The sequence below is a fragment of the Coloeus monedula genome, assembly GCF_965178545.1.
Source record: "Coloeus monedula genome assembly, chromosome: 1".
Classification (NCBI taxonomy): Eukaryota; Metazoa; Chordata; class Aves; order Passeriformes; family Corvidae; genus Coloeus; species Coloeus monedula.
The window spans coordinates 133,796,727-133,820,880 of record NC_138781.1 but is presented as its reverse complement, the minus strand read 5'-3'; the positions used below and the strand labels follow the sequence as shown (position 1 = coordinate 133,820,880).

Sequence of the window (24,154 nt, the reverse complement as noted above, 5' to 3'; positions counted from 1 at the left end):
AGCTCTTCTGTCATGTCCACTTAACTAGTGATGTACTCTACACAATAACTGTGCACTATAAGGGAGTAGGCTGTATTTTTAAACTGCATATAGAAAATTAGCCAGGATGTGTGGCACATTCCTTTCAGTTTGTTTCTATACTGTTTGTAATGTACAGTTTTTGTAACAATAAGATCGATAAACAGAATGTCAGTGTTTGGGCCAGTCTGTATATTCAAAAAGAAACTAAGTATGTCAGGGTTGGTTTTGGTTGGGTTTCTTGCTTTCATAAACATGGCTGGAGAAAAATTAAACCTGCCAACATTGCTGTGGTCATCATATCCTTTGACACTTGCAACATTTCTTGTTGAACTACGTAACAAAAAGATCTACACATATCTTTCCCATAACAAATAAATGTCGGGTTTTAAAATATATAACATGAATTCAGATTAAATATGATCTAGGTCTGAAATAGGAAAGAGACATTGGCATGTCTGATTTCAAAAATTTAATAAGGCACTAAGAAATATTTTCAGTTGTCAAACCACCCACTTACAGGTCTGTACTCTCTGCAGTCTTACAATTACTCTTCTCATTACAAATTCATAGCATATAGACAAAGCATTTATCTGGAATAGATCTCCATGCAGTAGTTGATAAAAATATAGTGGTCTCAATCTAGCTGTTTTACTGAATTTAAACATAGGCACTTCAGAAATAAATGCCTTTAAACTGTCTTGAAATCCTGGCTAAATGACAGGTAGTATAGTTAATACACAGATTACCATATGATATTATAAGTGTACCTTTCATGACTATTGCTGTGTCAGAGAATATGACAATCCATTTTCTAAACTATTTTCACATTTTGCAGGTTATAATTATTCTAGTAAATTGCTGTTTTTACATCATATTCTGTGTAATCTATAATTAAATTTAATATCCTAAGATTATTGGTGTCTAGTTTGTGTATCTCCTGGATTCTCGTATCTGTACCATGTAAAGGACAAACTGACTATTTTAAAAAAACGTGCCTCCTTGGATATTACACTGAATTACTAGTCTGTATCACTAGCATTAAAATTTGACATTAAATGAAGAAAAAAAAAATAGTACAGATTTTATAACAATTTATTAATTTAGTTTACATGGTGGGCTCTGCTTTTTATTATATTAGAGATGTATTTTTTAAATGGGAACTATACTATGAAGCAGCCCTATCTTCTTGCATACTTGGGTTTTTTTGCCTGGCTCCCTTTTTACTTTACACCAATTTTATGCCAGACAACTTCAGGAATGTCCAGGTCACTGCTCCCAGTAAGTACTGGAGAAGGAAGGAAATTGGGCTGTGTCTTAAAGCCAATAAACCTATGCTGCCTCCATGTACAGCTGTTTCAGAAGCAATTCCAGGTTAGCAGATTAGCTATATACAACTTCTCAGATACATTTCTGTGTCTTACTTAACAAAAGGAAGTAAAAGCATTTTATTTGAAACGCGTCTCAAACAGTGAGGCTCAATCCTTCAAGATTACAGTCAATGAACTCCCACTGAAAGGAATCTTTCAATTCCTCAGGTGAACTCAAGCAACTAAATACCATTTCAGGAATGGCCTAATGGCCTTGGGCTCTCTCCAGGCTGAGCCTTGGAAAGTTAAGGGGTAGGTGGTGTTGGATGGGATCTTTCTGGGAAAAAAACCACACAAAAAGCTAAAATAAGGTTAAGCCAGCTCATTCTCACTGTTTTACTCCCACTCCATGCACAGTGATTTAACGTCTTACCTGCTTGTCTCCTCTTTTCTCTATGCAATGTGAAATACAATTGTGTACATTAAGTGAAGGAACAGTGAATCTGCCTATCAGTACAATAAATGATTGATATTGTTCATATTGTGCACTTGAAATCCTGGATTTTGCCTTATTTTAACATTTTAATAGTGTAAAGAAAAAACCCCAAACCTTGTGTGTAAAAATATGTTTCCTACATCATTACAGTGAGAGATAAAGCTTTTAAAGTGTTTTGACAGAGTCACCACAGAAACTGAAATCTGTCTTCCTGAACATGAGTAAAGTTAACTGTCACAGATCCATTCTGAAGCTACTGAAGCTCTTCTGCTACTGCTGCTGCCCACCAGCTGGCTCTGCTGCAGGGCACAACACAGAAAGCAGGTCTCAGTCACCCACAGGCAGGACGTTTCCTGCAGTTATTTCTCTTAAATAAAAGTTGGATTAAAAGACAGCAGTTTAAAACCCCAGTTCTAGCAAAGGTGCCTACTGTCAGTGCAAAGCAAATTGTGACAAGTATGGCTAGGTCAAACTGCTGTAAAACCTCCAGGTTTTATACTCTAAATCACTCCTGGGCAGACTGATTTTAAAATGTCAGGGTTGGGGCAGAACAAGGCAGAGAATCGTTAAGAGAGGTGATGATAGGGAAGATTTCTTCTTTCTTCTGGTACACATCTGGTGACCAAAGAAAAGTTAAATTGTAGCATGCACAAAGATTAATTACATGATGTAGTGCAGGTACACCATATTCCAGCTAAACACAGAAACTGAGACAGAGCTCCTTGGGATCCCCTTTACTGAAGCTGTTAACTATTTTGCTGCCTATAAATACATAATTTAATAAACATGCAAAGAAGCACTCAAGCTAACAAATAGCAAAACTCACTATCCTACAAATCATAAGTATGCTATAAAATAGAAGCATACTACTTTAGTTTAGCTTCTTCTAGTTTAAATGTGTACAGATTAAAATTGAACATGGCACTAGGTATTCAAATCAAAGGTGATCTTCTAGTAATTTTAAAGTACAAACCAGCAAACTGAAAGAATAATAACAATAGTAACTATGAGAACCTTTATAAACCCTTGGCATTATAAATGTAGTGTTTCCTGACAGAAGTAAACCTTAACAGTACCAGATTAGGTGGAGTGAGTGCCTGCTTCCAGCTGGGCCCACACCATCATCCATCAGGGCACCTCAGGGGCCACTAACACTGCCCAGCTGACCATTATGGAGAATATCATGTGAATTTTCACCAACAACTTAATCAGGATTGAACACAGCTCTTGAAGCAAGTACTTTGGCTTTCTTTCATTCACTGCTGCACTGTTCTATCCTCAACAGTTCATGCATCATAGCACTGATCTAATCCTCCCTGTTTACAACTTAGTTACCCACCTTTGAAAAGATTATCCACACAAGCTGATGAAATTTCTAAACACTGTATTTCATGGGCAAATGTTGAATACAGACCAGGGTGCTGACAGTCATCAGCATTTTATGCAAAATGAACCTCACCAATGAACAAAATACCTACACACTGCTGCAAGCTCTACTTAAACCTCTATTAAGGCTTTGTTTCTTTACACAAGTTTTGCTTTTTCTGGTTTATACTAAGCCCTCATCATATTCATGGTTATCGCCACTGGTTACAGAGGGAAACTGAAATCCACCCCTACTTGCTGTGTCTTTGAGAAGATACAGAATGCATACTTAGGCACCTGAATATACATGGCCTGATTTTCTGAAGTGCTGAGCACCTCCAATTCCCTCTGAAATCAACTGAAGTTGTTTTACAGCAACTAAAAGCAGGTCAGTGCACTCAAATCCCAAAGACTATTTTATTTTACTGCATATTAAATGATCACATAAAAGACTGTGGGGTTACCTTTGTTCAAGTGGCGTTACTTATTTAGCAGTTACATCACAAGATGCTCCATGGAGTTAGACAAAGGTACAAACTTTCTTGCAATTTAGTGTCTTTAGTTACATGTCATCAGTATGGGAAAAAAAGTAAATCTAAATGAGCAGTTCATGTGCCCATGAACTTGGAAGCCAGTATGGACAGGTAGGAACTCACAGTTCCCTCAAACAGTATCATCCTCTGTTTGTAAAGCAAATTCTCAGTTTGGGAAATATAAGCAATATTCTCAACAGTAATTAAAATATTCAAGAGGAGAGAATTCCCAGAACTAGGAGAACTAAAGACTGACAGCAGTTCTGGTATCATAGTGAAGAGGTAATACCACAGATCTCTTTCATTTGCAACCTTAAATGATTTTCATAACTTGTTGATAAGCCCCTACTATAGCACAAGACCACTTTTGCAGCACTGAATTAATCTAATAAATTGTAACAGACAGGTTCAAAGACAGTAAATCACCAGCAGAAATAAAAAGGGTAATTTCAAGATTTAATTAAGCAGACAAGATGTACTTTTCAGTTGAAAACAAAGAATGCCCTTTGTGGGTGTCTCCAAGTTGAGTTCATGGAAGTGACAATACTTTTGACTGATGGATCATGCAAAAGAAATTTTAAAAAAGGTATTTGGATTTTAGGGAAGTATCCTTGTGATTCATGAAAATTAAACTGCCTCTGCAACCCTACTGACTCCTGTTGCAATCTCCAATATACACCATCACCTTTTCTGGCTCATTCCTCCACCCTCCTGTCCCTCCAACTTCATAAAATCATTATGCCACAAAGCAGTACTTTCTTTCATCCTTCCCTTTACATTGTGGCTCACTGGCAATCTCAGGGTGAGAAATGTAATAATCTCAGGGTTTGAGACAGCATGGACACTATCTCTCCTGCCAGTTTAGCTATGTTTGGAATACAGTAGCTGTGATGACTGTGCTTTATATCAGTCTGTGAGTAATGCAAAGCTGTGGAGCATGCTTTTGGATTGGACACCTCTTGGGTTTTAGCGATATTTTATGCCTTTTTCAGGACAGTCTAATCCTCATCAGCATTTAGGAACAGCTTCTTTTGGAATTTCCAAACCAGACACTGCCTGGGTTAGGTAGCCGCTATAAAGCTTCTTCATCTTATTCTTTTCCTGAGTTCAGATACCATGTTGCTGCTTCAGTAACTATTATATTGTATTTAGGTAAAACATAAACTTTGAGATGTTTAGGATTCATGTCTTCATAGTAATGTTCCTTTCCTGTCCCTACCAAGTCTAACAACTCTTACTGAAGGAAATGTGTCCCAGTCAGACTATTCCATTCTCCTGCAGCAGTGGATGACAAGAACAGCGTTATGTTTTTTCACTTAACTAAGTCTATATATTAGCAAATATTTTGTAAGTTAAGTAACATGTAACTCTTAAAACATTATATGCCATTTCTAAAACCTGCATCAATGATGAGCAAAACCTGCATCTGATGATGAGCAAAAACCAGTATATATGGGCCTAACTTCTCAATTAAATCACTTGTTGGGGAAAAGGCAGGGCTGTCATGTCAGAATGTGATCTTGATTACACACCTACTAAACAGAGGTTACCATAAAAAACCTTTACATTATGCTCAAGAACACCTTTAAGGCTGCTATGATAAACACAGTTGCTTTGTTTTATTATCAGTGGCTGTTCAATCTCCCACATGACCATTACTCATAGGAGAAAGGCTCAGGAAGCCTCCACTAACACAATCCACACTTTCAGCAGAACACAGCTTGCTTCAGATTTCTAATAAGGCAATCAAGCAACTTCAAAGTCAGATGTTGGCATATGTTAAGTATGTCCTGGATTATGTGGAAAAATACATGACTGCCACCAGCACCTGAAGGAGGACATCCTTGAATTGATTCTATGGTCCTGACTCTTACATCAATGTATCAGTCTCAAAGCACATAAAACTATGTACATGCACAAGCATGGGGACACACATGGGGACAGGTTGGAGCTCTTTTTAAACACAGAAAAAGGTATTGATTTCAGGCTGTAAAGGCCAGAGGTTGATAATTTCTTTGAGGAATTCCAGCCATTATCTGAGGCACGAGGGACAAAAACTACCAACTCCATAAATTTGGATAAAAGAGCGAGAGCAATATTTTTATCATCTGCATATATGGGATGGATAAACTGACTAGATTCAGAAGTAATGCCATCTAAAAGTTTCCTCAGTACCAGCCTGTGAATGCAAGTGAAACCTAGGGATTTTTCGTAAATCTCAATGAGGTTTCAACACTTTCAGTCCCGATTTACCAACATCCCTTTAAATAGCCTTAAATAAACCACTTTTTATGGAGAGCTCCCATAGTCACACACACGTAGTAACAGATGATTTTCAGTCTGTCATTTTCAAGAATATTAACTTCATCATGACAAAGAGCAAGCTCCTTAGAAAGGCATTGCAGGTCCGTAAATGCCATTTTTAAAGTTCAGAATAAGATAATTAACAGACTGAAAATGTCACAAAAGATGAGACCAAGATGGTTATGCATTTCAAGATTTCCTAAGTAATCACAGGAGTGACATCCCTTCTCAGTGCATGTAGTCCTGCTAATAACTTGAAACTATATTTTCAAGTTTAGAACTTTTTATTGAAATGTGAAAATTAGGACCTTCTCTCCAGATTAATGATTACATTCAGTTATGATAGCAATGAAATGCTATTGGAATTACAATATTAAGAGACACTTGCATATATCTGAGAAAAAAAAAAATCCTCAGAAAGATAAAAAAAAAGGCTGATTGTAGACCATGGCATGGCTATGTAAGACAATCTAAAGAACAACAAAATTTTAGTGACCAACTTGTTCACTATTGGCAACACAATAGATTTTAGGTTCAAAAAATATACAAAGTATATTCAAAATACAACCATTTCAAAATATTTTATTGAAAATAGCATACAAAAGATTTTGAAGGCTATTTCTCAATTGGTTATTTCTAAATATTAATGAAAAAGTAGTTGTTCATTTCCAAGAATCTCCACCATACAGTTATGTACTTTAGGAACCTTTTGTTTTTCTAATCATTGCTTCCATCATATCCCACTGCTCTTTGGTAACCTATCAAAAGAAAAGAGAATTTTATTGGAATTTCATATAATAATTACACATCAAAGTGTCTGAATGTAAAATAGCAAGCAAGGAAATTAATACCCTCTTCAAATCATTGAATTCTCCTGCCATAGATACATATTCTCCACCATCCATTCTAATAACCTAGAAAAAGCATAAACAGTGTTTTTAGTAATAGTGGGATTTCTGTAGTATTCACTAGTTAAGAACTGTGAAAGTAATTTTTACTGATTTGGGTGAGAAAAGCCCATACTCAAAATAATGCAATTCAACCACTTTTAGAAGTTCTTTCTAAGGTGCTAACAACCATGCACTACACTTAAAAGGTGAATAATACTTGTAAACAATTTTAAAGTAAGATGTTTTGTTTCATTTCTGAAACCAGGTCTTTAAAAAAAATATCAACAATACTCACACCATCATTGGGTTAATTGTACAAACAAGATCAACCAAAACTCACTGCTCCATTAACCCAGCTTGCATAGTCACTGCAGAAATAGGCAGCAAGATTTGCAATTTCTTCTACAGTTCCCAGACGACCACAGGGAACCCTCTCAATTATCTTCTTCTCAAATGTGCCTGTTGGGTCAAGGCGGCTAAAAGCACCCTGAGAATTAAAATAAACATTAAAATAAAAGTTATAACTACATCAGAAAATAAAATCCAGCAGAGATTTGACTCCACATACACAATACAGGAGTTAATATTTGTCAGTAAGCTGTCTATACCCTCATTGTCAGTAGCATGAAAAAGAAGGAAGTAGAAAAGAAAAAAACATTTATCCCTTTTACACTGATATGCATCTACTGATGATAAGTTGGAATTTGGCACATTTGGGATAGTCACCCACCATCTATCTATGAAAAACAAAAGGGGTTAATCATTCTTTTTCTTCAAACACCCTTGATAAACATTTGAGGAAATAAGCAAGACTCAACTGCTGCACGGACAGAGGAGAGGAACAAGGGGAGAAGAGGAACAGCAAAGTGACCAAAAATAAGTTATACATGACAGAGTAAATAAAATGGAGAAGAAAAAAAAAATCAAATTTACTTCAATTGCAGCAACTGCTAAGGCTAAAGGAAGTCACTGGGAGCTTTAGTACGTGAATAGCTTAAAATGGCACGGGAAATAAAAGGGGTTTTTTCTTCCTGGCTCCTCCACAAGGAAATAACCTCCTCACTCAAAATGAGAAATGTATCAGTAACATTTATGTTAAATCACTGAAGTTATGATTTAAATCACATTGTAATTCATGTAATCATGGCTGTAATCATGCCATTTAAGTCTCCTATTGCCATATTTTTATTTGCCAGTTTATAAGCCTAACAGTGTTGTGCTTGTATGCCTTGTTCTTTTCCCATCATGACTTAAAACAGTATGTTTTAAAGACAGATATTGCCCATAAGGCAGAAAACCTTGATTTTGCAATATGCTGTCTGCCTTTTTATGCTTTCAGGGAAATTTTAAGTTGGAACCATACACCAAAGGTAGCATCTTATTAAGAACACACAGTATCTCAAGCAGGTTATACACTATTAGTTCAAAAAAGGAATATTAACTGGAGCTAGCACTATTGACATTTAAATCCCTTAACTTGCCAGATGTTTTTCTTCTACTCTTAAAAATACACAAGATACAATGCCTGTAGAACTTTTGGTGTGATCCTCTAATGCTGTTTCAACATTCTTATAATTCTGCTAATTCTGCCACTTATTTTTCTCTATAGTAAAAAGAGTTAAAACTAAGTTTTCCAGTGTAGCATCTAAAACTGGCAAGAGGAAACAAGGAAAAAATAGTAAATAATCAAAAAAACAAGTAAAAAAGAAACAACTCTGCACCCCTGTTCCCAAAACAACAGCAAAAACAACTGTGAAATATTTTACAGGAAGAAGTAATACCATTATTAGTGCTCATAATCATAATAATTTGATTCAGTGGAAATGGATCTTCCTTTCTTTTCTTGCAGGACTGCTTTCTTTATTCTTCCTGTTCCAGCTGCTCTGGATTACTTCCTTCAAACTCTCTAGTCCTCCTTCTCACTCACTTCAAAGCTTCTCATTTCCTTGCCAACTTAGTTTTTCTCTTTCTAGTTTTGAGATTTTCAACAAAACTAGTGAGATTCTGTTCTCATATCCCTAAAAGAGATTCTAAGATTTTGGAACTGATGAGATGTTTTGTTTAAAAATTAGGGGTTCAGGCAGAAACAGGAACTTTACTCCAAGTGTAAGAATTCACTCCACTTGACAAACTAGGTACATAGAGATAAGAATCAGCAGTAAGTACTTTAATATATCAATTCTTTGAAACACTAAAAAAAGCTTCAGTTTATATCAAGTGTAGTAGAGGGGACAGTGGCAGGTCTCACAAGTTCAAGAAATGTTGTTTTACAAAAAGACTAAGAGAGAAGTGTGTTCAATATTCCAGCAGTCTTGACTACCAAGGAAATCATATTAGAATTTACGGCTACAGAAAGGTTAGGCTGTTGTAAAGTTAAGTCTGTACTACAAAGCATATTCAAGGCTGTGTTTCACTTCATGCCATGTACCTTTGTTTTTATTGGACCTGGTTGAATCACATTGAATCTCATGCCATATCTACCCCATTCAGCCGCAAGAGACCTAAAAATTCATTAACAGAGTGCATCAATATTTTAAACACAGTATTTTAATCCTATTCAGAAAAAAAAAAAAAAATTAGTCAAATGTGTAAATACTGGAACATCCTGAAACAGACATTTTTGCTTATGGGGTTTTTTTGTGCTTAACAAAATAATTTGAGTGAAGCAAGAAAAAATCTCATTCACAAACAGAGGAATATTGATTTAATAGATGAATCATAGATAAAGCAGCATGAAGGAGCAATTCTTCCTCCTTTGCAAATCACGGATGGTGTTGGCACCTGAACTCCTTAACAAACAACTGTTAGGCCTCCTTTCTCTGGCAATTTAGACTATCCCACAAGTATACATTTCTAACATTTGCAGCATAGCTCTCACATTACATGTTTTGAAGTAACACAAAACAGAGGATACATTCTAAAATAGGACCACTAGAATAGTTTTGCTTTATGACATTTTCTCTGCATAATGAGTACTTCGGATCTACTATGGTGAATGAATAAGCTGAGTCATAGTCTCTGAAAAGTACACATTTCCTTACAGCTCTGTAGAATAGAAATCAAGACCATTACTCAGTCCCTCATTTTTTCCAGATAAAGAATTCTAGTTACTAAAAGGCTGCCAAACTATTCAATTCTTTCTGCTGAAGTGCAGAGGAAGATCTAAGTGCTATTAAGGATTAGCCTGAAGTTAAAAATGAGAGAAATCCTTCTGTTTGCTGAGCAGCATGGATACATCAACATGATATTGTTCTGAACTAAGTAGAACTGCAGACTTAATTTTAAATAGTGATAGGAAACAAATTTGTTGATTAATATAAACAGAGCTGAAGGCACAGTATACTGTACCCAAATAACAAGGACATATTTTCCTCAGACAAAAGAATGTGGAAGGTGCTAGAGATCTCAAACAGTTCCCTTAATAGCTGTCTTTAAGTGCTGGTTCACCTATGAGAATGCAAGTGAATCTGATTATCAAAAGTCTATACAACAAACTTTGGAACTTGTAATTGCCAAACTAAGTAGTTCTATTTGTCCTTATCTTGGTCTTGTGATAAAAACAGGAACAGTTAACGCTTCCCTCCATAAGAAGCTGTCAGCATGCTATTTTCTTGCTAGGATACCGGAGCCTGGATTGAACTCTTGTGGTACAGCGGAATAGATGGACTATACTAACAAGCTCCATTTTTATAGACCAATTACTCCATCTTAAGGATGTGAAAACTAAAGCACATGTTTTGCTGTATTACTCACTTGCTCATTGCTTCTACACCAGCTTTGGCAGAGGCACTTGGCAACACAAATCCTGAACCACTCTCTGCATAAATTGTTGTAATAGCCAGGAATGCTGCTCCTAGAAGTTGCAAAAACATTTAAAAAACAACTCATACCAAACAAATCAAACAACCCTGAAGATCAAACTCTCAACTTAAGGGAAAAGCAAGCTAAATGGTACAGAAGTTTGCAGCTCAAGTGTTAGGGATACCTTTTCACTCTGGGTAGTGAAAAGGCATTTTAAAAATATAGTCTTTGAAACTTTCTTTTCAAGCCTTTTTATTTCAGTTCCCTCTTTTGCATGACTGTTAAGACTTGTTCCAGGTAAGTGCAAATAGCTATTGATTAGGCTCTGAAGGTCTAAGCCCTCAGACTTCTACTGATAATGACTGCATAAATTACTCTAACTGGAGTGAAGGCTGAAGATCTTACAGTGTTTTTTCAGAAGCCCTAGTCTAGTTGTCACTAACCAGATACTTTGCCCTAAATTCGTCAATCTCTGAGCAGAAAAAAAAAAAAAAAAAAGAAAATCAAGGAAAAAATCAGCATTAACAGTTAGGTTTGGCATAAACTAACAGCTGAGGGCTTGAGTTAAAGTTTACACAGAAGAATAAAAGTTTTTAAGAAATTTTCAGAAGCTTCTTCTGCAGTAGAGCCTATTACAGAGTTAACCTGCATAACTTTTCCTATTATTATCACAACAAACTCCATTATAAAAGAACTACTTTCTTTTATATCCTATATTTTATAAACAGACTTAGCAAAAAATGTTCTGAAAAATAATGGAAACTGCAACTGCTTATTTAATCTCTCTTCTATAGAATCCTGCAAATTCTGTCTAATCAATGACTGGCATGAGCTTACTGTAGCTGGGTAGCGAAGGACAAGGGATGACAGTTCACTGCTTACATCACAGTAACTAAAATAACTGTTCTACTTACTATATTTTAAAAATAATTTCATTAGAATAGCTGCCCAGGGGATATTTCTAAAACAATGTACACTACTGATAGATTTAAGTAGAGACTCAGGTAAAAAAATTACAGTAATATTATACAGGAGAAACAAAAGAGAACCATAAACAAGCACTAATTGAAATGCCAGCAGATATCCAGAAACCATGGGCCCTGTTTATAAAAAAGGAGTCTTCACACTTTGAAAGGAAAAATCTACACAGGCAAAAAAACCATAGAACAACTCTGAAATTATCTAGAGGTCACTGTTAATTACACATTTTGCAGAATTAAACCACTGATTTTTTTTTTTTTTTTAATACAGGCAAGTTAGGTGAACCTAACATGGAAGCAAGAGTAACTGACAGATTGACAGCTCTGGTATTTAAAGAACGCTTCCGCTCATACACAACTTTTATTTCTAAAGCCTATTCATAAAATGGACAGTAACTGACCAATTAACTCCTCTCACTTTGTGAAAATAAGTAACACACTAGCAGATTACAACTTCCTTTTAAATACCAGCACAAACCTGCAGTCTAAAAGCAGAGAACTTTTATTATTTACTACATTAGACTTAGTGTAGGTCACACTGCAGACCTAAAGGACGTCTCAGTGTTCTAGAAACTGACAGATTTGTAGTATCCTCACAGACTGCTCTAAAATATTTGCACTAGGTAGAATCACTTTAGAAACTAAGGTCTCTGCCTAAACTAAAAAAATCAAGTAAGTAAAAAGAAAATGAAGGTGAGAGGACAAACAGGTACACTTGACTTACTTGCAAAAACATGTCTTAAAGAAAGCCTTAAACAAAAGTCTTATTTACAGATGGACTCCCCTAGAAAGAAGACATGCAAATAACAGCAAAAGAAATTCACGTGTTTTGGAAGCTTAGAAGTGAAAGGAAGAGAGACAACATGAAGGTGAATGGCGTCTAGATTTTACCAAATTTGAGGATGGAAGTAAGAAAAGTAGCTTTTCATTCGACAATAGCAAAAACAAAAGCATGTTTGAGCTAGTATTTCACATTACTCTGTGGGTACAATACATGCACCTAGAAGACCATAAGGCAACCTATTTCAGTGGTCTGCCATAATGATATAGTAAGTCATAACTGGGGATGTGTTTTTAATGTGGGACTATCAGCACGAAGCCTTATTTTTTTAATTTTAAAAATGTCTCTGCAATTAGAACTCTGAAATTAGATTTTTATATTCAACCTCAGTTGGTCTCTGGGCCCAATTGTAAGGCCTGATGCTACAATGAAGTAATTATTAGCCAGATCTACTGTGTGATACTTAAGGACAGCTTTCACTGAAAAATTTCCTTTCTAGAAGAACGTTAAAAATTGTATTTCTCTTCTCACATGAACTCTCAAAACTGACTATAGTAACAGTAAGGCAAGGAAAGCAAGTAATAATATGTCACAATACTTAAGATACCTTTTTTTACTTTAATGAGCTCCTTTCCAATTTCCAGAGTTACAAAAGCAGTACCATTAAGAACAATATCAGTTATTGTTTTCCAGGCATTAGGAGAAAGTCGTTCAGAAGGGGAAATAAAGTTTCCAGCTGCGTTGTTTATCACAACCTGAAACATATAAAGGAAAGAGTTAACTAAAAATAAGAGACAAAAGTAAATAATTTACAAGGAACTTTTTAGTGTTTCCAGGGACAAAAGTAAAAATATCCTCATCAGATGAGGTATGGGGGGTAGGGGAAGAGGGAGAATAATCCATCTGAAATTTTAGCGTCTGCAGCATAGATAAAGTATCAGTAACAGAAAATGAGCTGTATTTCCAAACTACTGTACTGAGGAACTGTAAAATGTAGAGGCTATTTTCCATAGTGTCTCAAGTGCATCCTAACAGAAAAGTTTGTCCCCACAAAATTCCAATTTAATATAATATTTAATATATTGGGACTATATTTAATATAATGGGAATAAAAGCAAAAGAAGGCAACCTGATAACTAAAGTCTGGATGAAGTGACTGTTGCATAACAGGAAGTCAAATAATTCGTGATGAGAATATTATGATACAGTGTACTGCAAGCAGCTACTACAAAACCTTTGTTGAATAGATGTACATCCATCAGTTCCTATGAACAACAATCAGGTAGAGGATACTTTCATTTTCTTAAGGGGAGTAAGCATCACATTAGCAGCACTTAAACCAAAAATTATGTAGCCAGATCTAGCATACTTAATAATATAATGTGCTGAAGCAATACAATGGTGTACTGTTTATGGAATGGCACCTCAGTTCATGTAGGTTCGCACGCAAGACAAATTCGTTGTCCTGAAGAACTTCTGGGCTAAATTCTAATGAAGGTATTAGAATTTTCAGTAACAAAACAGAGCACAGTACATATTACATGAATGTAAAACTAATAATACACAACAGCCATAAATTATACATATAGACAGCAAATTCAGTTTAAAGGCCTCCCTGAAATCTGAAGGAAAAAAAAAATCCAAACACCTTGAGATACTGAGAAGGTTACTTGAATCACTGAATAAATACAGGAAAGACACAATAATAAAACTAGTGAACTAAGGACTGCACAATATGATCTTTGAGGTATGTAGGACTGCCAAAATAAGCCATGACAAAAGAATGATTGCTTTCTAATTGGGACTAACACTCTTGGGAACGGAATGAACAAAACAAAGCCGGAAGGACTTTCAAGTTACTGCCATTAACTTCTGTCTTTGAGATCTCACCTCACATGCAGGGTGGCAGTGAGTGACACCCAGGATTCATAAACTGACATCTCATGTCTGCAACTAAGAGAAAAGCTGGACAAAAAGAACTGAATATTCAATTTACTCTGCAGTCTATCTTAAAAACACAAAATATGTGAAATTGAAGAGAAGGCAAATGCTTGTAAAGAACAAGTCATGGGAAACATTTATTCAGAAAATTATTGGTGTTCTAAAAATGTACTATACAGGAAGAAATCTCCTCCCTCTCTACACACATGTAAAACCTGAAGATCGTGATTTTGACTTTGGTCAAAAACTCCATTAAAAAATAGTCAAAATAATATCCAGAGAATCTTGTCAACAAATCAGGACAGTGAGTTGTCTTATTTCTACCACTGTTATAGCATACAGCTATACAGCTACATAGCATACAATTTCTCTACTTTTTACGATACTTAAAATTCAGTAGGTTCTCTACCACATCTGTAGGAAGCTCTTGGTGAGTGCAAATTGTCTTCAATACACATACAACAGTTTTAAATTTACAGTAAACAGTTTAAAATCTGACTGTCCTTTACAACAATAGTACATCATCACACTTCCTATCAGCTAGCAGAATCCAAGTTCTCACAAATCCAAATCTCACAAACAAATCAGAATTTGGTGGTTATCATCCTTCAGATTCCACCAGATCACCCCCCTCACAATGTGATGTAAAGAGCTGTTATTTTGTGCCAAACTATAAAAAACAGATGCTTGGTTTGCCTGAAGATTTTTCTTCATTTTATAAGAACTTAATCTTCAGTTTGGAACCTTCTTTGTGTATATTAATAAGCTAAGCAAGGACCAAAGGAGACATTTATTATTACTTTCGTTGCTATTTTTTGAGGCCTTGTGTTAAGATGTAATTCAGTAAACACAGGTAAGTCACCTTTTCAGGATGATTTAAGGGCAATATTCCTTTCCCTTAATTCAATCCCTCCACAATTCTCCCACTATTTAAAAGAAGATGTTAGTCCTCAGAGTAAAGATAAAAATGTTTTGTCTACCTGGCCACTAAATATTTTAAGAATTACGGGAATAGAATAACTTTACTGTTAGCTTTACCTTGAAGTACTGCCACTGTTTTGTCTAGTGTCTTTTTAGATTCCATTAACTTTCTATCTTAGTAACTTTCTTCATACCTACTATGCAAAGTATTTTCAGTAATGAAGAATGAGCTCTTTCCTTTCCCTAGAAGACTTACATCAGGATGTCCTGCCATTTGGATTGTTTCAGCAACAGCATTCTTAACTGAAACTGGATCTCTCACATCACACTGGATGGCATGAACCTAAATAATAATGGAAAAGCAGTTGTCAGACTTAAAAACTATATCATTCAAAAATTTAACAAGTCCATAGAAGCACGCAAATGCAAAAAAAAAAAAAATCCAATAAAATGTAGCGTATAATACATAACATGTTCACAGTTCTGCAAAAAATTACCTTATTCCCTGTTTTAGAAGAAATTTCGTCTGCTGTTCCTTTCAAAACATCCAGCTTCCTAGAAATAAGTATTAACACCCCTTATGTCAGTTAAATGCAATTACAATTCAGACTACTAAAATCTCTTTTTTTTCTGAGCAAATATGAACTAAAACTGTTGCTGATTTTCATGAAAACTGAGCTTTAAGATTAACACTATGTTTATCCACTAACTTTCTGAAAGAAAACTAAGTAATTTATGGTTAGTGCTACTTTAAAACAACTCAGAAGTGACAATGGTAAGAGACTCTAAAGCTAATCAACATGTGATAAGCCAGAAAAAAGCACACTATCATAACAAACTTAGTTTTAGCTACTACTCTACTAGAATTAATAAGAGACATACATATTCACATTTAAAACTAAACAATTAAACTACTGTTAGGATCACAACACTTCTGTTTATTTTGATTTAAAATGAGATTGGTTTTCTAGACTTTATTGAAGTGCTTCTAGATTCTACTGCACTACTTAAGAGAGCTGTAGAAAATCATCATTAAAGGAAAATCAAGGCTCTTGTTCAAAGTCAGAAGAAGAATGGATTTAATTCTGTATTGTAATTCAAATCTGTATCAAGAACACCTGTAATAACATATTAATAATGTTCAATAATGCCCACTGCAAACTTTTGTTCCCTTTAAGGTTTTAGTTGAATTAATGCCTACTATTTGAGGTTGCTTATTTTGCTGCCACATTTCATGAAAATGTGCTTAGTTTATTTCTTCCTACTGATTTTTATACCATTAAGCATTTGCAGAGAAATCTGCAAGTTTCTAGAATCCACAATATGACATTGTAATTTAAAAGTGTACTGCAACAGAATAAATAGAATAATTTTTTCTTTTTTATAGAGAAGAAAACAGTTCTCATCAGCAGTCAGAAATAAATGAAAATTCTAAAACATCTTCATTAATATTTACCGGCTTGCTATAACACACTTGGCACCTAAACTGGACAAAGTTGTTGTCATCCCTTTGCCAATCCCAGTACCTCCCCCAGTTATAAAGGCCACTTTCCCTTGGAAGGTATTTGGTGGCAACATCACTTTTTGAAGAGGTGAGAAGAATGCAGCTTGTGGTGCACTGTTGTCTTGATGCAGCACATTTGGCCCACGGCTGAAAAACTGAAAGAAAAAAAACCCAGAAAAGTTAAGATTTTTCTCCTTTCTGTATTCAGGACTGTTATGCAAGATCAGATTTTCCTATGACAGTGGAGATCACAATCATAACTGCCTTATTATAAGTAAATATATATGAATATAAGAATGTCGAGATTGCATTATAGCAACACACATGGGCCTTTACTTAAATGCTAACACTGGACTAGGAAAGCACTTGAAATATTTTTAGACACTCTACTGCAACTAAAGAACTACTGAAAAAATACTTTAGTCATGATTCTTGCTACTTTGTGCACTTTTTGTATCTATCACTTTTACTAAAGCATGTGAGAAACTATTAACAACTAATGAGAGAAGGACTTGGGCTTCATATTCATATATGCACGGTAATTTATGCATAAACAAAACCATGGGATTTTAGGTTATAGACGTATGTATTTACAAATTTAAAATCTTCAGCAATAGATTCATGATTTTGACCCTTTACTACTGCATCCAACCAAACCTTCTTTGCTGGAGAACAGGACAGAACCAATCTTCACAAGACCTGCCCTAATGGCCACTGGAGCTCCTAAGGAAATCAATGCCATCTCCCAGACAAAACTGGGCAAGGTTATGTTATCAGCATCACACTCTGTCCCAGCAGAAGTACCATCTACAGTAAATTAGCCTCTGAAGGATTGGTCCCTGCAAAAAGACACGCTTGGAACATGTTTAAAAACACACATGAAAAAAGAAAATTCAGTATTACATCTAGCAAACTATGCTAGTAAGAAAACACCCCACTAATGTAATGAGAAATTTGTGATGTCACCAAGAAAGTTGCAGCAAAAATAGCCAACAGGATATTTCTAGCATCCTAATCCACTACACTAAGTCAAGCCCTAATCTAAATACTGAATTAAATGTCTTTGGACAGCAGCATTACACTAATAATTCAGAAATTCCCTTATTATTTAAAATACAAAAGTTACCTTAACCTGAAGCTCCAAACACTTCCAAGTAAGACAAAACTGGGTTTGCGTTATTTTTGATGTGCAAAAAAATTAGAAGACTGTAAGCTATACTTATTTTCTCCAATTTTAACTTGTACTTGATCCTTTAATGTGCTTATTTTCATACCAAAAAAAATCTAATATAATTTTGTGAAAGAAGACTGAACAGTCACTCTTGTATGATGCTGTTAATAAAACCATGCAATGGTTCACTAGACTGACATGAAGAAGAAAGGTAGTTCTAAAATAGTAAAAATATTACAACTTATTATTATGTTGTATTAATTCACATTTTGAACACTATTAATTCACATTTTAAAGACTAAAATTAAGAGACAACATTTTTAGTGGTAGATGATTAATCTGTACATCCCACAGTTACAATGCATTGGGGGTTTCACAGAGCTTAAAGTTCGCTTGCAGAAGTGTGCACGTGAATCTTTCTGTGTGGCAATACATATGCATAAGCAATTCAGGTGAAAACAGAGATAACAATCATGGAATTACACTGACAATTTAATGCAGTTTAAAGCATGGTGCTATTATCACCAGGGTCACGGGCTCAATCCCTGTATGGGACATTCACTTAGGAGCTGGACTTGATGATCCTTGTGGGTCCCTTCCAACTCAGAATGTTCTGTGAAAAACTAAAATTGAAGAAGAGTTGGAGGCACTACATAGAACAAAACTGAAAAAACAAAGCTTGAACTAAAGCTGGAATTATCACATTTGTAAAAACACTGCTGCTTTTTAATTGCCCCAGTGAAAATAAAATTTGCATACTTTCACGGAGTACCAGAATACTACTAAGCCTCCAGGAAAGGGAAATGTGAAGGTTCTCTTTTGGGACTTTCTTAGTAGTCCCCTACTCATCTCTCTTCAGGAGAAATGCTCCCTGTGGAGAATTTCAGCTCACAGCAGAGACTGCAAATCAAGACAGCATTTGGACTCCCCCTTCTTTCAGGATATGGAGATTACTGAAACTCCCTGATCAGGTGCTCTGTCTTCTTGCTCTCCATGAAAGAAACACTGCAAGCAGCAGTGTTTCTACTCGAGCAGGGAAGATTAGGACATGCCACAGTAAAGCAGAAGGCTGCACCAAGACTAATAAAGTACGATAATGATAACCAGCCTGTAAAGTTGGTATAATTGAGCAATCTTTTAGTCAGACTGCTATCGTCTCCTTACTGGCTTGCCCAAGAGGCTTCTATGACAGCATCCATGCAATTTAATCATTCCACTGCTTAAGGCTGAGGTTTTAAATGAAATCTCGGGTGTAAATAGAGATATAAAGAAGTCAGTAAACAGCTTTAAAAAAACCAACAGTCAAACAACAAACACACATATCACTGACAAACCAAAAAAACAAACCCTCACCCAGGGGGTGGAAGTGAACTGTAAAATTACTGGAGAAAGCCGTCTCATAAACACACAAGCAGGCACTGGCAAGAAGCACCGTGCTCGGGGAGAACTCACTAAAAATGGCCTCCAGCAACATCCACATAGTCACAGAATCATAGAATTATTTGGATTGGAAAGAATCTTAAAGATCATCTTGTTCCAACCCCCCTGCCATGGGCAGGGACACCTTCCACTACAACAGGTTGCCCAGAGATCATCCAACCCGGCCTTGAACACCTCCAGAAACGGGGCATCCACAACTTCTCTGGGCAACATGTGAATATCTAATCTAAAGTACCATCTTACAGTCTGAATCCATTCCCCCTTGTCCTGTCATTAAATGACGTTGCAAAAAGTTCCCCCCCAGATTTCTTGTAGGCTCCCTTCAGGTACTGGAAGGCATTTGCAATAAGGTCAACTCGGTCACAAGTCAAGCCACACCACTGCTTGGACAGCAACATTCCTGAAGAGCCGTGCGCAGCTGTGCGATTGGGGCCAAAGGGCGACAGCACGCGAGTGGAAGCCACGGCAGCGCCCGGCGGTGGGGCAGGAGACCGTGTGCCGGGGAGCTCAGCCCGCACCTCTGCGGGGGCTCCGCGGCGGACAGGGCCGGGAGCTGAGGAGAACCGAGGGGTGTCCCCTTCCTGGCTGTTTCCCCAGTCCCGGCAGCCCGAACTGCAGAGACCCGCCGTGCCCTCTCTCTGACGCGACAACAGCACCCGGGCAGAGCCGGGGCGGCGGGGCAGGAGGCGGCGGAACACCGCCGCGGTGCCGTCCGTCCGCCCTCAGCCCCGGCAGCACAGGGAGCGCCTTACCCGCCCGGCGTCGGACACGCGGGGGCCGCGAACCCCGCGCCACCAGAGCCGCGCCGCCGCCGCCATCTTCCCCCGCCGCGCTCTGCGCCTGCTCCGCGGGGGAGGCGCGGCCGCCGCCGGACGGCACCGGGCGGGCACGGGCACCGGCACCGCCCCGGCACCGGCACCGGCAGCCGTGGGGAGCGGGGAACCGGCGAGACCGCCCCACCACACCCCCCCACAGGTGTTGCAAAATATAGGATGTGTAAAAATTTTCCTGAGAAAGGCCATTCTTTGATGTTTGATCTTTGATGTTTGATCGTTGTATACTTTCAAGCCTAATCAACAAGATAGGAGCAAACCAACTCTAAGCAATGTCCAGATGAAAGACAAATTATTTGTTGATGGAATTGCCTTGTTAAGGTTTAGGGCTTGACATGTTTCAATGATCTCAGACCTAGAGGCAGATTAACAAAACTTGGGAAGAAGGATGTACCACTGACAGTGGACACAAAGAGTGCAGAATTTATGGGCTACAAGGGCATTTGGCAGAATCCCCAAGATAAGGAAAAAACTAACAAAGGCAACACAACAACTTCGCTCAAGTCAGCTCTGACTGGGTAAAAGGTATTTCTGACAGGGCGAGATTGCCCACTGACCCAAAAGAAGAGAACGACTGAGCATATGGACTAAACAGCCTGAGAAGTGAGAGAATCATTAACTAATAGAAGATAGAATCCTAATTAATAACAGAACTAGGTAACTGGTAGCCAATGAACATGAACGCCCTTTTTGCTAAAACATTTAAATAATGAAAAGTTTTGGTTGTCCTTGTGCCGGCTTTGTGTGTTTGTCACCCAACATGCCTTTCTGCACAGAACTGTAAATAAATCAAATGTGGATTGGCCTCTTGAACACCAGGTGAAAGAACCTATTTTGGAGCAACACAGGGGTACCTTCTCACCTGCTGCCACCCCCCTGGTATCTCCAGTTCCAGCTGCGAGGGTTGGAACATGCTTGGTTCAGTCTATCTGCTTCACTGGGTTGGAATTTTATTACTGAAAATGATTCACTAAATGCTATTTAAAGGATACTAAGTAACTACCTTCTTTGGTGGAGGGTTTGGTGTTTTTGTTTGTTTGTTTGCTTTCCTTGTGGTATCTACACCCAGGAATTGCTGTGCCCTTTACTCACAGCATGGCGGCCAGTTCTTGGCATGTGTTTTGGGGGGAGAGGATTTGCTTAAGAAATATGAGAAAAGAGGTTGTTGAGAATATTAGCTGTCTGCTAAATAGGAATTCAAATGGAATGGGTAACACAGGGCCTGATTTGAGGTGAAATTGTGCATTCACAGATCACTCCTGCGCAGCAGACAGAGGCTCCATGCTGGCTCCACCACGCACACCAACAGTGGCTGACTGCCATGAAACAAGGTTTACCAGAAAGATCAAGAGTCCTCATTTCAAATTCAACACTGCTAATGGAGTTCAGAAAAAGCCTAAGCGGTCTGTGAACATCAGACCGTATTCAGCTACGGGAGATTATGTTGAGATAACAAGACACTTGATTTATCTGTGTTGAGCCCAGAGATTGGCTGATGGAAAAAGTAATGACTGACTGATACCCACCCATTTGCACAGCCTTTGTAATAAGGCAAAGAAACGTGCAGAGTCATATCTACTCATAAGAAAGGAGAGGATAAGGGGGTGGAGGAGCAGCATACTAGCTGTAAGAACCTACAGATTTAATAAAGCTGCATGTTTTCCAGGAAGGACACCACACTTGATGAATCTATGCAGTCACAAAACTAGGCATGAAAGACAATAAATCTATCAGTGGGTCTATACTATCAACTTTTGAATTTAGAATTCCAGGCAAACTGCTTACACACTGCTGTGGTAGTTCAGAGGAAGCAGAATTTAAATCCTACAGCTTAGTCATCATTGCCCTGTATAAAAATGACCAAACAGCCATTTTCTCTACATGTTCAACATTTAGGAAAAAAAAAAAATTGTTGATGCTCTCTTGGTACAGTAAGCTCTAGAGTAGGTAACATCTTCATAAGTTCTGCACACCATCTGGCAGGCATTGAAACAATAGTGTCACACTGCTGGGCAATAGTTGCCACCTTTATCATTAAAGTAGCACATGGAGTATCTGGTAGGTGTTAAAGAGTTGCTCCAAGATTTATATAGTAACATTCCATTACAATAACTTAATTCAAACACAGATTGACACAGAGTCTCAAGGGATCTGTAATCACTTAACACAAAAACAAAACAAAACACAACAACAACAAACAAAGAACCCCAGGAAATAACCACCAAAAAAAAAAAAAAAAAAAAAAAAAAAGAAAGAAAGTTGGAGAAACAGAGTGAATATTGTTCAAGAGAAGCTTTTAAAATGCCAAATACTACAGAATTTAGAAAGCTTCACTGGAACTATGCAACAAGAGGAAACAAAGTACAAACTACGCATTGGAAAATGCAAATGGGCTAAACAGCTACCTCTGAAACAATCATTATATTTCTATGGTGAGAGTGAACAAGGTGATATGACTGAACTAAATTTCAGAAAATGTTTTCTAGCAGCTTTCATTTATGAGGTGCAATTCCTATCCCATACTTGTTACTTTTTAGTAATATGAAGAAAATGGTCTCCAAGATTGGGATGTGGACAAATTTTTAAAACTGCAATAACACCTTAATGCCATACAATCTAAAAATACTATTGAAGGCAGACTACCCACATCTTACTGATACCCACCCATTTGCACAGGAAAATAATGGGCTTAATAGGCAATTACTCCACTTTACAAAATCCCACTTCAGTTTGGGTGGTGCATATTTACAAGCTTAGGGGGAGTTTAAAAACAGCCTAACTGAAATATTGAAGCATCCAGTCTCTAGTTCAAGGTATGTCAGGAGGTTTAAAGTGCAGGAAATATCTGGAGTTTTTTTAAAAAATCTTCCGGGATAACATGAGAAATTATAAGACTGTAAATGTAATATCTGTGGGGGTAAAAGTAATTAAAAAATGAAACACCTAGAAAAGGTGAAAAGATCTGAAAGTGTCTGCCTAGAGCTAGTCTTCTGAAAAGGTAATAATGTCTTAATCATCTCTTATGGAAATGCCTAAGAGATAATGAATATATAAGAGCTGGCAGGTATAATTTGACTTTCAAGGATTTAGCCAGGTGGCACAGCACAGAGCTCAGCCTGAGTCCTCATCATAAACTTGCATGCTGATGCTGTTTCTGCCATTCAAACTACCTTGTCAAAAGAAACGCATAGCACCTGATGATAAAATTTAAAAATACTCCAAGAGAGTTTTGATATAAGAGATTACTAAGACAAAACAAAAAATCCTAGGTCAGGAATAAAACATGAACATAACGCACATGTAAATTTCTGTTAAGAGTAAAAGTTTAGTGATAGAACACCTTGATAGTTTGTTTAGATACTGTTACTGTTCTGATAATCTCTAAGTTTTGGACTCTGATGAATCATTTATTTCTGAACTGAAAAAGGGAACAAGTAGAAAACCCACAAGTATTAGAGAACAGACACCTAGGTCAGTCAGGATCAGAGAGACAGCAAGTCACTCTCACAAAGTCTAGAAGGTAAATGAATGGTAAACCACGATTCTAGAAAAATAAAATAAAATTGGATGAATGCAAGAAAATGTATAATGTAAACATTAAAAAGAGGTTTATATGATTCATACAGTTTCTTATTATTATGATTTGTCATGTGAGTTGATCACATGAGTCAAGCCAATAGGATAAATAAGACAGAATAATGACAACAATACAGAGAATATTTAAATACAGTTATATAAAATAAAGAAATAGTCTAATTTAAGATATACTGTATACTTCTGGTCACCTTAGCTCAAAACTGAAATGACAAAATTATGAGGGACTAAAAAAAAAGAAGCAAAGAAGATAGATAATAGAAGAGATTAAG

General features: G+C 36.9%; 1 protein-coding gene across 1 annotated transcript; it reads right to left on the bottom strand.

The window, feature by feature from the left end:
- Window positions 1–6,581: 6,581 nt before the first annotated feature.
- On the bottom strand, window positions 6,582–20,312 carry DECR1 (2,4-dienoyl-CoA reductase 1). The gene is made up of 10 exons (XM_082292746.1): window positions 20,208–20,312; window positions 16,797–16,999; window positions 15,838–15,895; window positions 15,597–15,683; window positions 13,086–13,233; window positions 10,670–10,769; window positions 9,345–9,417; window positions 7,257–7,403; window positions 6,878–6,940; window positions 6,582–6,784 (listed from the first exon to the last, which is right to left on the bottom strand). The coding sequence occupies exons 1-10, from the start codon at window positions 20,271–20,273 to the stop codon at window positions 6,725–6,727; spliced, it is 1,005 nt and encodes a 334-aa protein (XP_082148872.1). The 5' UTR covers window positions 20,274–20,312; the 3' UTR covers window positions 6,582–6,724.
- Window positions 20,313–24,154: the final 3,842 nt, after the last annotated feature.

What these genes read in the sequence shown, in the direction of transcription:
- DECR1 (XM_082292746.1), bottom strand. Translation starts at nt 20,273, where the DNA reads ATGGCGGCGGCGGCGCGGCTCTGGTGGCGCGGGGTTCGCGGCCCCCGC. An exon ending in GCGTGTCCGACGCCGGGCGG is followed by an intron (nt 17,000 to 20,207) that starts GTAAGGCGCTCC and finishes TTTTTCTTTCAG; the next exon opens with TTTTTCAGCCGTGGGCCAAA. An exon ending in CAAGCTGGGTTAATGGAGCA is followed by an intron (nt 6,941 to 7,256) that starts GTGAGTTTTGGT and finishes TGCTTTTTCTAG; the next exon opens with GTTATTAGAATGGATGGTGG.